The sequence below is a fragment of the Ceratina calcarata genome, unplaced genomic scaffold, assembly GCF_001652005.2.
Source record: "Ceratina calcarata isolate Rehan_Ccalc_2016 unplaced genomic scaffold, ASM165200v1 scaffold235.2, whole genome shotgun sequence".
Lineage (NCBI taxonomy): Eukaryota > Metazoa > Arthropoda > Insecta > Hymenoptera > Apidae > Ceratina > Ceratina calcarata.
Genome location: NW_017145399.1, coordinates 568,006 through 580,133, shown reverse-complemented (window position 1 = coordinate 580,133; position 12,128 = coordinate 568,006). Strand labels below are relative to the sequence as shown.

General features: G+C 46.5%; 1 protein-coding gene across 2 annotated transcripts in view; it reads left to right on the top strand.

Annotated features, from left to right (window-relative positions):
• Positions 1-2,197: 2,197 nt before the first annotated feature.
• The window catches only part of LOC108622740 (protein apterous-like), a 40,026-nt gene continuing 30,095 nt past the window's right edge, over positions 2,198-12,128 (top strand). The window contains exon 1 of one of the 2 annotated variants that reach the window (XM_018020817.2): positions 2,198-6,385. In XM_018020817.2, coding sequence (XP_017876306.1) covers positions 6,338-6,385 — 48 coding nt within the window. In that variant the 5' untranslated portion in view covers positions 2,198-6,337. The remainder of the gene's footprint in view (positions 6,386-12,128) is intronic. The other variant, XM_018020818.2, reaches the window with a different exon arrangement.

Here is a 12,128-nt window from a genome sequence, read left to right as displayed (position 1 = left end):
TGAGCTCTCGACGCAGGGCGTAGGGTGTAGGACGTAGCTTTTTTTACGAGGTATCCCTTACACGTCGGATCGACTCTCGTCAACGTCTCGTATCGCTTTGCACGGAGGATTAAACCGTCAAGCTGTCCGACTTGGAGTGCTCCGACTTCAAATCCGTCGCCGTCCCTCTCGTTTTGCAAACAGAATTTCGGATTAGCGTGATTAAATCGTAGTAGGAATTAAATTGTATCAGGTAGACAGTGTTCTACGATTGTACTTTGTTCGACTTAACTCGAATTTAATCGTCAGAATCGCAAATGCGAATCGGAGGTTCAGCGAAAATGTGTTTCAGTATGAACAGCGTTCTTAATTCCTTGGACGATATGAATAAATGATACGACGAGTTAAATGAACTGAACTTTTAAAGAAAGGCTCGTTGAAATTCGCGAGACAGAAGAAGTTGATAACAACCCAAGTTCGTTCGTCGGGGCAGTTCGATTCAGGCAAATCCCCGTGCCGAATTTCAAAGCCTCTCGATGCAGAGTAGAGAGGATGGAGACTCGAAAAATCTGACGTGTTCCGAATCTCGCTTAATTAATAGCCTTATAGAGAAGAGCGAGTGGAGCCGAAGAGGGGCTCGCGTTGCCTCGAAGGACCCTATTTCGCGTTTTGCCAGGCAGGACTGGGCAAAGGGGGCACGTGGCGTGCACGTGTCGGTAAGAGGATATCCGTCCGTGACTACCCTAAGCGACCGCTCCTTCGAGGGAGAAAGGAAGAGGGAATGCTCTCTCGCTAGTCGCTGGTACTCGCAATCAGGTGCCTGCTCAGCCTTCTTCTGTTAGTCCTCTCCGTTACTCTTCCTCGGCGTGCGCGAACCGTGTAATCGCGAGACAGGACAGGAGGAAGGCCGAAAATAAAAGAAGGGAGTCGTGGCACTCGAATCGCGCTGCCGCTTTGACGATCTCGCGTACGCGGAACCCGGTGATCTTTAAATCGAGTTCGATCTTATAGTATAAAGTATGATTGACTCTAAGAGAACAGGTTTTTACGTAAATCTTCATCGGTAGTACCGTTGATGCGTATTTTACATATAATTAAATGTAATACAAAATGTACGTAAAAATATATTTAAAATAAATTGTGAAAATGTTCATAAAATATAATTCGTTCGTTTCTATACGGATTAAGAGAAATTTCCAGCCTCGACACACGCCTACGATCATCGAACACGGTTTCCAACAACTGGTCAAACATTCATCGTACAAAGACCACTTTTGCGACTGACCACTTTGGAGGATCGACGAGAAATCCCTTAAATCCCAACGATGTCCATTGACAGCACGCGTTTCCCATCCGCGTCCGTTAGTAGGTACTTCTCGTGAAACGAGATGGACACGGATTTCCGTCCTGTTCACAATGACTGAAACATTTTCCAGCAGGCCAGCACACGGAAGAAGAAAGAACCTGGTTGGAACCTGGGGCCCAAATTCTCATTGTGACGCGCGCGTGTAACCGGCCTGGTTTTGGTCATTCATCGTTTTCGTTTCTCTCCGATGACTCCGGGCCCATGCAGGCCTGGACGCGCGTGCTTGCGGCCGAGACACGACTCCCGACAATGAGCACAACGAGCGTTGGGTGGATCGTTTAGGGGTGCACCCCTCCGGCGCTTTGTGAACGACCAGGCCGCCCCCGATCGGAATTGCCGCATTTTACGGTCTTGCCCTTACCTTTTCTCCCCGTTCTCTTCTTTCTGATCTCTCTATCCAGTATCCAGAATGCACCCTCTCCTGGACGTGCGTTTCCTGCGCTTTTCAATTGAACTCTGAACTCCCGTGGACTCTCGTTTTCGCTAGGATTTTTATTTGCGAATTGAAACGATGTGGGAGAATTGTTTAACTATATTTTCTATCTGTGTCACAATTTCCCCTCGGAATCCGAAAACGAGATGACAAAACTCGCGGCACAACGTCGACACAATGTCATTCGCCGTGGCGCGGCGTTTTCAGTTTTCGAATGCGCAAGAGAAAAACTTGAAGAGGGGTTTCGTTTCATAACCGCTCGCCTGGCTCTCTTTGACTCCTCAGGTTTCCCCGGAAAGAAAATGACGACGCGGCAGAAAGAGGAAGCGGAAGCGGAAGGGTTGCGCGCGTCGCGTCGCGGATTCCGGGTCAAAGGGTTGGAAAGCTTTTCTCTATTTCTACCCGCGTGCCGACGTTGCACCAACGTTATTTTCACCGGGAAATGCGCTTTTCCCAGCTACGGGCTGAAGGAAATGCTCGGCCTGTTCGTTTCGAGAGCGGCGTTTAGTCTCTCTCTTCCTTCCTCGGCTCGCGACTCGCTTTTATACCGCGCTCTGCGTTATTCGTGTTTTCTTCGCGTCTCTGTCCGCGGAAACAGAAGTCGCGAACCGTACTTTCATGGCGAGAGATCGTTGCGTCGCGCCGTGTCTCGCCTCGTTCACCCCCGATTACGTTACTCGCTCGAGCTTTCGTGCTCGCTGAATATATTTCGTCGTGAAACCGCGTCGGTCTCAAAGGCGACAACGATACGAACAGCCGTCGAGAGCGAAACTTGGTCAAGGTTCGACGTTGTTAATTTCTCCTTACATTTTCTTCCACGAACAACGTATGGAGAGTTCGTCTTTCCTGAAGTTTCTTTTGTACCAATAAAAATTGAGAAAAATAACGGTTGCCATTAGTCGTACCTTCGTTACTAAGCAGCGAATATCAATGATATTATTATTCTATTTAGGGAACCAACACTAGTGATCGGTCAATTTATTCGCAAACGTAACAAATAAACCCGGTAGGGGATTTCCCCGGACGGTGCAATAGCGCTCCAGGTCATTGTCGACCTATCAATGCACGAACATAAATTTCAACAGTTCATCCGGTTACGTTGATCCCAAAGGTATAAGCGGTTTCACGGCACGACCGAACCCCCGGAAACGCAGGTTTCTATAAGGACGTTCGTGGGTCTACGCCAAATCCCACTCGTGGGGGGTTCTCAACGGGCGGGGCCCCGTTCACTGCGGGGCGCCGGTGTTCATTGTACCGTCACTGCGTGTTTAGTATTCGCGCGTCAAGTTAACAGCATCTTTCTCTCCTCTTCTCACCTTTTTTGTCCCCCTCCAAGAACACCCCTAGCAGCTTCTATTTCTTTCCATCGGCGATCTCTTTTCCCCGGCGGTCTTCTATTCCGCGTTTCATCTTCTATAGCGGACGACCAGTTTCTCAGAGACCGAACGCGCCGTACAGTCGCCAACTGTTTCTCTATGCAGTTAAAAATGGTCCCACGTTTGCAAGTCGCGGCGTTGCTATACTCGTTACTCCTTGTTCGGTAACTCGAGGAAGTATCAAGCGATTCCTGAGAGCAGTTTCTAAGGGTGCACAGCTTCGCGTGAGTGGCTCATACGGTGGACTGAAAACAGCAACGCATTTTCGTGACGCGTTGACTTGGCAAGCTTAATGAGCTGTTTAAAGAGCACTCTTTCGACCACTCGGTTTCGAAGAAACAGGACTCGTTAGTCAGTTTCTAGTCATCTACTGTAGAAGCTTTTTCTCTTACATTATACAATATTTATATGTATGTGTATAGAAACGTACGAAATAGAAGTAGTCATTCCAAACTGAACGGTATTTCAATCTTTGCTTCGTTCTCTAATTCTTCGGTTCATTGGTTTAGCTTCTAGTAAATCGTTCGTTTTTCGCCATTGATTTGGTTTAAAAATACGATTGCAATGGTACGATAAGGCATCGAACGCAGCACGGAAAAACGAGACCAAAGTCAGGGACAACGTTTTCACGGATCCCATCGGTGGTTCGACGTTATCGGCAACGAGTAGTTATGGCAGCGGTTTCCGTCTACGTTGCAAACGAAACCGGTTCCTTTTTATGACGGAATATCGGACGGTCGTCGTTCGGTTTCAGCTGGTCGCTTGTCCCATCTCTTCCTTTTTTATTTCTTTCTCGTTCGCGTTGCCGCGTTCGCCTGTTCCTTCGTTGAAACCCGTCGTTTTTTCACGGGGCCGGTAACGGGAGGAAGGAAGCGTCGCGCTCTAGCCACGAAAAACGATGAAAATCGGTATTCTTTTGTTTTCCTAAATCCTAAAATAGGGTTCTACCTTTTTACCACCTTTATGATAAAGGAGAATCTTGTAGCAATCGATGGCGTCCTAGCAATTTAAAGATCGGCTTGTAAAATTGTGTTCATATTACTAATAGTTGCAATCATTGTTTCTGAGAATTAAAAATTATGGGTTTACTTTCTTTCTGGATAATCTTGGACAGATCTCCTCACTAAACAGAGACATTTGATTTCTGCGATTCTGCTGTCAGATTAAACGTAATGGTCAGATGTCTTTAAGAAAAAGGTGAAAGTGTCTTCAACACGGAAGTAGGCACATTATTTTTAGCGAAACTAGGTGCGTTTACTTAATTACGAGAAAAATATTTTACATCTATCAACTTGATTGAGAGAGAAACTTTTAATCTCACTATGCTTGTACCATTTACAAACATTGTCTAGCTACCTATTTCGTGATGAAGAAGAATTGATATAAATCTAAACTTTGACAGTGGGACGTGTCTCCTTCGAAACGAGTATTAACGCATTTCGTGACGAAAAAAATCGTGTGCGAACGGGGGATAAAGAGACGTCGCGTGACGTGCAAATTGGCTGTTCATGCAAATGACAGATGGTTGGATCATCGGCCGGTTACCAGTCGCAAGCGGTTAGGCTCCGAAATATTGTACATAAGCGAAAACAAGGGTAGCAGCCTGGTGCGAACAAGCTGCTTCCAGTTTTACGTAATTTTTACACGAAAACGAAGATTGCTTTAAGTCATTTGGTTGTCCCGAACGTTAATTGAGTCGTTTAAGAATACTTAGTTTTACTCGGTTGCACCTGTGCCGTTCGAAAAATTTATTGCCAGTTGCTTTTGGTTGTAGAATCTGAAATATCTATAAGGGTAGTTAGGACGTATTGTTGTTTAGCTCCTTGGAAGCACTCATTCTACGCGTAGAAGACGAATAGGTAAAGTTATTTACGCCACTGTGACGGCTCTGTCCTCTCGCACGGAGGACTCCTTAGCTCCACAGTACCATCGGCATGTTGCAAAGCGGTCTCGTTACTCTGGACAAAGATGAAGAGATCGGGACGGTCGAGGGATGAAGAGAGATGGTAGCATCGAGTTTTATACAGGGGCGTGACTTATCATTCCCCTACGAAACAGAGAAGGGGTGATTGTAGGCGGTTCTTCTGGGAACCGTGTCGGCCCCACCTTGGTCCGTAGCTGTTCTTCAGGGTTGCACCGCGACGAGGCGCTGTGTCTGGCTGGAACCAGTTGCAGCTGTGTCGGTTCCCTCACTCCGCATCGTGGCTTCGGCTCGGCTTCGCTCGCCAGAACGGGCCTGTATTTTACCGCGGTGCAGCGTGCTCGTGCGTATACCTGGCGTTATTCCCCGGCGTTCTCGTCCACGTCCTCGCCGTCGAGTTCGTCGCGTTCGCTGTTTCGGGTCGGTTCACCGGCACGGGGGCACATGCGCCTTGAAAGAACGGGTTTGACTCGCGTCCCGGTCGTCTCGTCGTCGGAGCATCAACCTCGGAAAAGAATCGATCCCCCGATGATCGAAGGACACACGCATCGGGGCAGGAACCACGACGAGGTGTACAGGTGCGCCGGGTGTTACCTTCGTCTACCCTAAATAGCTTAAAGTGGTGGTTTGTGAACGCGGTTCGACCAGACGATGGAACCAGGGTGTCCGCGAACGGGTCACCGGATTGTGTCCACGTACTCCGAAACGCTGAACCGTTGACGAGGAACCTAGTTGACTTCCCTCGTTAGTGATCGTCGTTGTGTACAAGTGAGAGGGTGTACTTTTGTCTCGTAACTTGACTATCTAGCGTCGTTACTCTCTTTCGTACTGTCTCGTGTCGTTGTCTCTTCCGGGCGGGAGCAATCGCCGGATAGGGTGGTTCGGTTCGCGATAACGCGAGATGTGCCCGTGAGGGCGCCAGACGAATATCGATCGCATCCGGGATAACGCGTTTCAACGAATCGATCGAATTCGCGGAGTTACAAGTGACGTTGTTGAGTGCGAAAAAGTTGGCAGACCGAGGAAAACCGCGAGAGGGGTGAACCGTGAGCTGAGGGTGGCGAAGGAAGAAGAAGAAAAGGAAGTGGAGGAAGAGGAGGAGGAGGAGGAGGAGGAGGAGAAGGAGGAGGAAGAAGAAGGGAACCTGCGCAGCGGACGCCATCTCCGCGTTATCGGCAAGCGAATCCCCCGGGACTCCCCCCCAAGCAGCTTCGGCATCGCGCACCCTCGGCGGGAACTACCCCGCGACAGCAGCCACCCTGATGGGAGTGTATGAGGAGCGCGCCCCTCCTACCACCGGCATGCACTGGGTGAGTGTCATCCCTGTGTCATCTACAGCTATACGCTGATCCTGTACCTCCGTTCTTTGCTCATTGCCCGCGCCACGGAACTACCATAGAGCTCCTACTGTTTCTAGTCCCTTTGTCACGTTGGCCTCGATGATCTCTGGATGACGATCCTTGTCGTCGTGACCCCTTTGATCTCCACCGCTGTCCCTGCTTCTGCTCGAGCAGGCTCGACTCTCGCACCTCGAGTAGTCTTTCTTCTTTCTGTTTTTAGAACCCCGCAGGGGTGGTCGTGCTCTTTGGCCACTCGCGAGTGAACTTGGTTGCGGTATTTTTTCATATCTCCTTGTTGTTGGTCAATATAGCTGAACGAGTTTCATCTTCACGTTTAGAACGATTCATTTATTCTGTATGATAGGAAGCACGATGCTACTTTGTATTTGCGTCAAAAATGAGAAATAATCAGGGTTCGATTTGGTTTCCAATGATTTCGGTCCTCGCCAGTCACTCCGTGCTTGTTATATTTCAATGGATAAACAAATAATTGAAAAAGAAAATACTGAAACTAGTTTCTTGATTTCATATGAACATTGTGCTTTATATTTGTAAACTCTGAGCGGCACGAGAGATAAGAAAGTCGGATTTGTAACTGTTAAAGAATACATATCATTGCCGGATAACTCTATCAGGCGATTTTATTGCCAGCGTTTCTGTAACTGGAATATTGCCGGGACGAACCCCCGACGCTTGTCGGCTGATATATTCGCCGGATTGGGAACGGGTTTCACGATCCGCGGACGAGGTTGTAGAAAAAATCTGGGAATCGGAGATAGGCCTGCGTGAGGTACACGGCGCTGGCTTGTCCCACGGGTTGACGGATCGGCCCGAAGCTCGTGAATTTTTCGGGTGTCACCGAGTGTAATGGATCGCGACACGCGAGGCCCGAGTCGCGCCCCCGGTTTGTTAATTGATTCCGAGAGGGGTTGCCGATTTTCATCGGCTAAAAGGTGAACATTTTTCTTCCCGTGTCCCGCTTCGTGCCGCTCCACTGACGTTTTAGTATATCAAATGCAACGTGCGTATTTCACTTTTTAAATTTCCGACAAGAAGTGTTTCAAACATTATCTCAGTTCTTATTAATTTCAAATGATCTAAGTTGAATTCTTCCTTTTTTGTGACGAGTTCCAATGCTTCAGTTGTGTGAACGAACAGTCGGAGAATTTGTTCAATTAATTTGTTGATTACAAAGTCTGATATTTATTGGCAAAATTAAATTGTTAAATTACTTCAGGGATTGTATAAGAAACTGATGCTGTTTATGGAATACAGAAATAATTACAGTGACGAGCGTATATAGATTCTGTGTTTCATTATACTTAAACGGTTTTGTTAATCAATGAAATCGTGTCGGATTAAACGGTGGAACGCGGGTAGGTGTATGGCTAAATAGGTATCCGTGGTTTCGACCAACGACGTTGTTCGTGTGCTCGGGCGATGTACGATCAGCGAAACCAGCGTTCATCTTCGAGGAAAGTTAATTCTGTTTTAAACGACCGCTGAATGGCCGCGCCGTTAACGGGTACACCTTGTAAACAAACGTAATTGATTGTTCCGTGTCACCGCGTTGGCCGCTAATTGAACCGATGCATTAACTCTCGTGGCTTCGCGTCGCGTCCTGGCTGCGCTCGTCGAAAGGAGCTGGTCTGGTCGCTACCACTGTTTCTATTGAAATTGCATTTCAAGTGAAAGTGATAAATTCGAACGGCTTTCAACTGTTCCAAATATGCTCAATTTTTTTTTAAATTACTTTTCAAATGGATTTCTTACAAAAAATATTACCCGTTCAAAGCATCAGCTTCTTTAACATTCTGCTTCCGGCATGAATTTTGAAATGTTTAAAAGTGTCATAAGAAATGCCACAAATAAACGCAAAGTCAGACTTCCATTCATGTAATCCGCAATCAAATGTTTCATCATTCTTTTCAAGTACCCAATCTCCATACAATTCATCGAGCTCATTCAAGAAAAGTTTGACGTAAAAACACGTCGAGAACGTCATTTACGAATGTTTAAACGTAGATACGAATTTTTGTTTATAACACAGGATATATCGGTGGTCGATTAAAGTGTCGTGTAAAGTTCGCAGGCGCCACGCGTACATAAGTGTGTTGTGCGTTGTAAATAATCTCTTTGTAGTTGAGCAGTCGCGATTATTTTATCACCGCGGAACGAGGCGGAATGGCGCGGCGCGAAGCGTTTTCGAGTGGTGTCACGGGGCAGCCATGACCAGCTCGATTTTCTCATTTCAATTACGCAACCACCGCAATCTTTTCTGTGCTCTCAAATAATTAATAGATCCGCGAGAATGAATAATTTCCATAACGTCTGGCTTAAACCGTGAATTTGAGAGATTTCTCACATTTTCATTTGTCGACGTTCTCGTTTAACGAGTGAGCCACTTTGTGAACGATGCTGGCTTTTCGATGGGCTCGAATCCGTGGCGTGTCTGAAAGAAACTCAGAACGATGCGACGTTTCCAAGTTGAAGAACGTTTTGTTCTTATCGATATTGTGATTCGTGAAGTTTAGTGCGAGGAGCGATTCAATTTATAGACGAAACCATTTATGAACCGAGTATTCTAGAGGCAAAATCTGTTCGTCTTCTTCTCATTGCAATTTTCAACTTCTTTCATTGCATGCAATGTAAATTGCAAGAATTGAATTGCAAGAATTGAAGCTTCGTTCTGATACTGATATCTTTTTATTCCAGCAGCTTCAAAATACTATTCAAACATATCATTTGTTCATTCACATTCTGTCAGATTGAATACCTCAGTTAAAAAAATGAGTTTAATCTTCTCGCTTCTCAGCCTTGAATCATATCAGCCGAATTCCTCTGTTGCTTAAGGTGGAACTCGTTTCTAATCGAGCAGCGTCGCGCCGCCGATTCGGCGTCATTTAGTCTCTCCGGATTGAAGATCCAAGCGTTTCGATCTCATATTCCGTTGCTGGCCGCATAAGCACGCGGCCGGACGCGTGCGTCAGCGCGGAGCCGGCCGAAGAGAGTGTGATTATTGTAACTTCGATGAGATAAGGGCATCGTGGCACGAACGTGTCTGCCCGTGATAGTGCTCCGTTTGTGCCGTTGCCTTGTGCCTTTGCCTTTGCCTTCTGCCTTCTGGGAGTAATTTATTAGCCCCGACCGAGCCGAGATATATCCGTCGCGTCCAACTCATTCCCGAGTATTTAAGAAAGTTTCAGATCTCTTGTTGTTTATTTATAGCGAAACTTTCGAGGCGAATTACTTCTCTTTTTACGGGAACTTGCGAGCTGGTCTCAAGGGAGGTAAACAGAAAGGCGTTGAATGCTCGTCTGATGAAAACCAATTAAAATCAGCGATTGTTCACCAAGGATATTTCGAAAACTCGTTCACTTTAGATATTCATAACTGATTTTTTGGCACAAGAAGTTCTAACATTATTCGACTCTGCTCGTTCGTCGGAGACAGTAAAATAGAAAACGTATTTCGCGAGTACAATGGCAGAGTCTTTAGCAATCTATTCCAGAGTGATTTAATTTTGTTCAATTTGCGAGAACTTGTGATGAACTAATCTTTCACAATTTTATGAAATTTCTCTTTGTTTTCACGTTTCCGTGGATCATAATTTTTTTCGAAATTACAGAAACGGTGTACCCTAAATACTTAAACGTAAAAGACGCAGTTGCACGCACGATAATAAATTTGTATCTGAATTCCCGAACTCGGGTTATACAACATTGATAAATCGTCCGAAATGGCTACTTCGAAAAGCCGGATGCTTCAGAGTCCTCGGATCTGAACGTGTCAGAAGCAAATTGGGGAAAACGTCGGTAGATGAAAACTGTGGGACATTTGTCCATCGGTTTGTTTCGCAAAATTTTCAGAAACGGTCCTCGTTACGGAACGTCGAAACGTTTACTCATGCTTTCAGCGGGTCGATCACGGCGCGGAGCGGCGGTATGGACATGATTAATTGCCCGAACGCCGTTTGCCAGCGTGGACGCGATCTGAATTTTCACCGAACGCCGAACGTTCGAGCCGGCGAGGAAGGAGGCAAGGCGAAGTTATAATCTCGGGGTCAGGTCGCGATTCTTGGCCTGCTCTCTCAGCTCTTGGCGCGGCGCGCCGCCCGCGCCGTTTCCCTGTGTCTCAGCGTCTCGTCGCCTTCTTACCATTTAAATTATCTCCTCGTCTCTGCCATATAAGCTTCTTCATCTTATTCCCATTCGTTCCGATCGAGCATGTATCAAACGAGGTCTTTTCACTAGGAAACGAAGCAAAACGCTGCGCAATCATTGAAATATTATTTTAATTTTCCTATTTTAGAACCTTCGGATCGATTTCGCTTTTTGCCTATGCACGCGTTCTTTAACTTATTGAAATGAACCAGTGGAGGAAAGTGTTATGGGTTATTACTCGCGTTCATCTGTGTAATTCAGCTTGACACCGAGCGAGGAGGAAATCGAGCGTAACTCCGTTCCGAGTCGATACGTCGCGTCGCGCGTCGCAAGAAATAGAGAACCTTACTCTGTATTACACGTAATACCGAAACGAGCTGTAAATATTGTACAGCGTATGAAAAAAGGAACACGATATCGAACAGGTAGGTGTACTCGAGGTAATAAAATATCCTGGACCGACCAGGATCGCCGATTTCCCGGAAAGAATCATCGAAATCCGTGATTTCTCAATTATCGTTACGTATTCCTCATTTTATGGCATTTATAGTAATCAAAACTCCTTTTCTTCGTCTCGATCCTTCCAACGATAATCGGACAATAATGCGCCGGATGCGACGCAAGGACAAACAACGTTTATTTTCTGAAATGCAAAATGCCGATCGCATGTGTCTACATTATTTCGTGCCGTTCTGTGTGCATATTGGATGAACAGCGTCGGCGGTGGAAATTCGTCTGGGAAATTCGAGATCGAAAATCAAACACGCGGCGAACGGTTCGGTGATTCATCGAACTTGCAAAACGCCAACGGATGTTGCAATATCGGCGCGCAAAAGCGCAATAGATTTGCGAATTAATATTCATGGTGATCGGATTGCAGCGTGCAAAATGTACAACGGAAATCCGAGAAAATTCGAGCGGATTCGTCGACCACTTTCGGTAATGGTCACAGACAGAAATAATCATTTGTACGCTTTCTCTCCGTTACATTATATCGAACAATTGGACGTCATTAATGATGTTAAAAAATATGATAAATCATTCCTTAGTAAAAAATTTGTAGGGGTTGATAATTTATATTTGCACCGCGATTGGTTTTTTTCTCGGTTTCTTTTCTTGTCCCAAATAATCGAGGTGGCTGGTACAGTAGCACACGAGTAGCCAGCGCACGGCCCAATATTTTTGTCCGGGTTCGCGTTCGGGTATGGTCGAGGCTGGTTGGTAGCCGAGAAGTGCAGATAGCGAGGCAGTTTATCGGTTCTCCACGGTGTTAAGCGTCGCCCACGCGTTTTAAGAGTAGAAACCACAGGCTATGCAGCGACCGTCCGGTCCCGACGAGTGGACGAGGCTGTTTATTGTTATCACTATCATGGCCGGCCAAGGGGAAGCTGATACCGCGACCGACACGGGACGCGTGTGTTTATAGAATCGACACGCTGCGGGAAAGAGAAGGAGAGGGAGTCGACTGGATCATTCTGGTCCGCTACGAATTTCCTGGTTGCTCTCTTTTTGTTGCGTTCTGACTTTTAGCGCCGATGATTGCGTGTAGG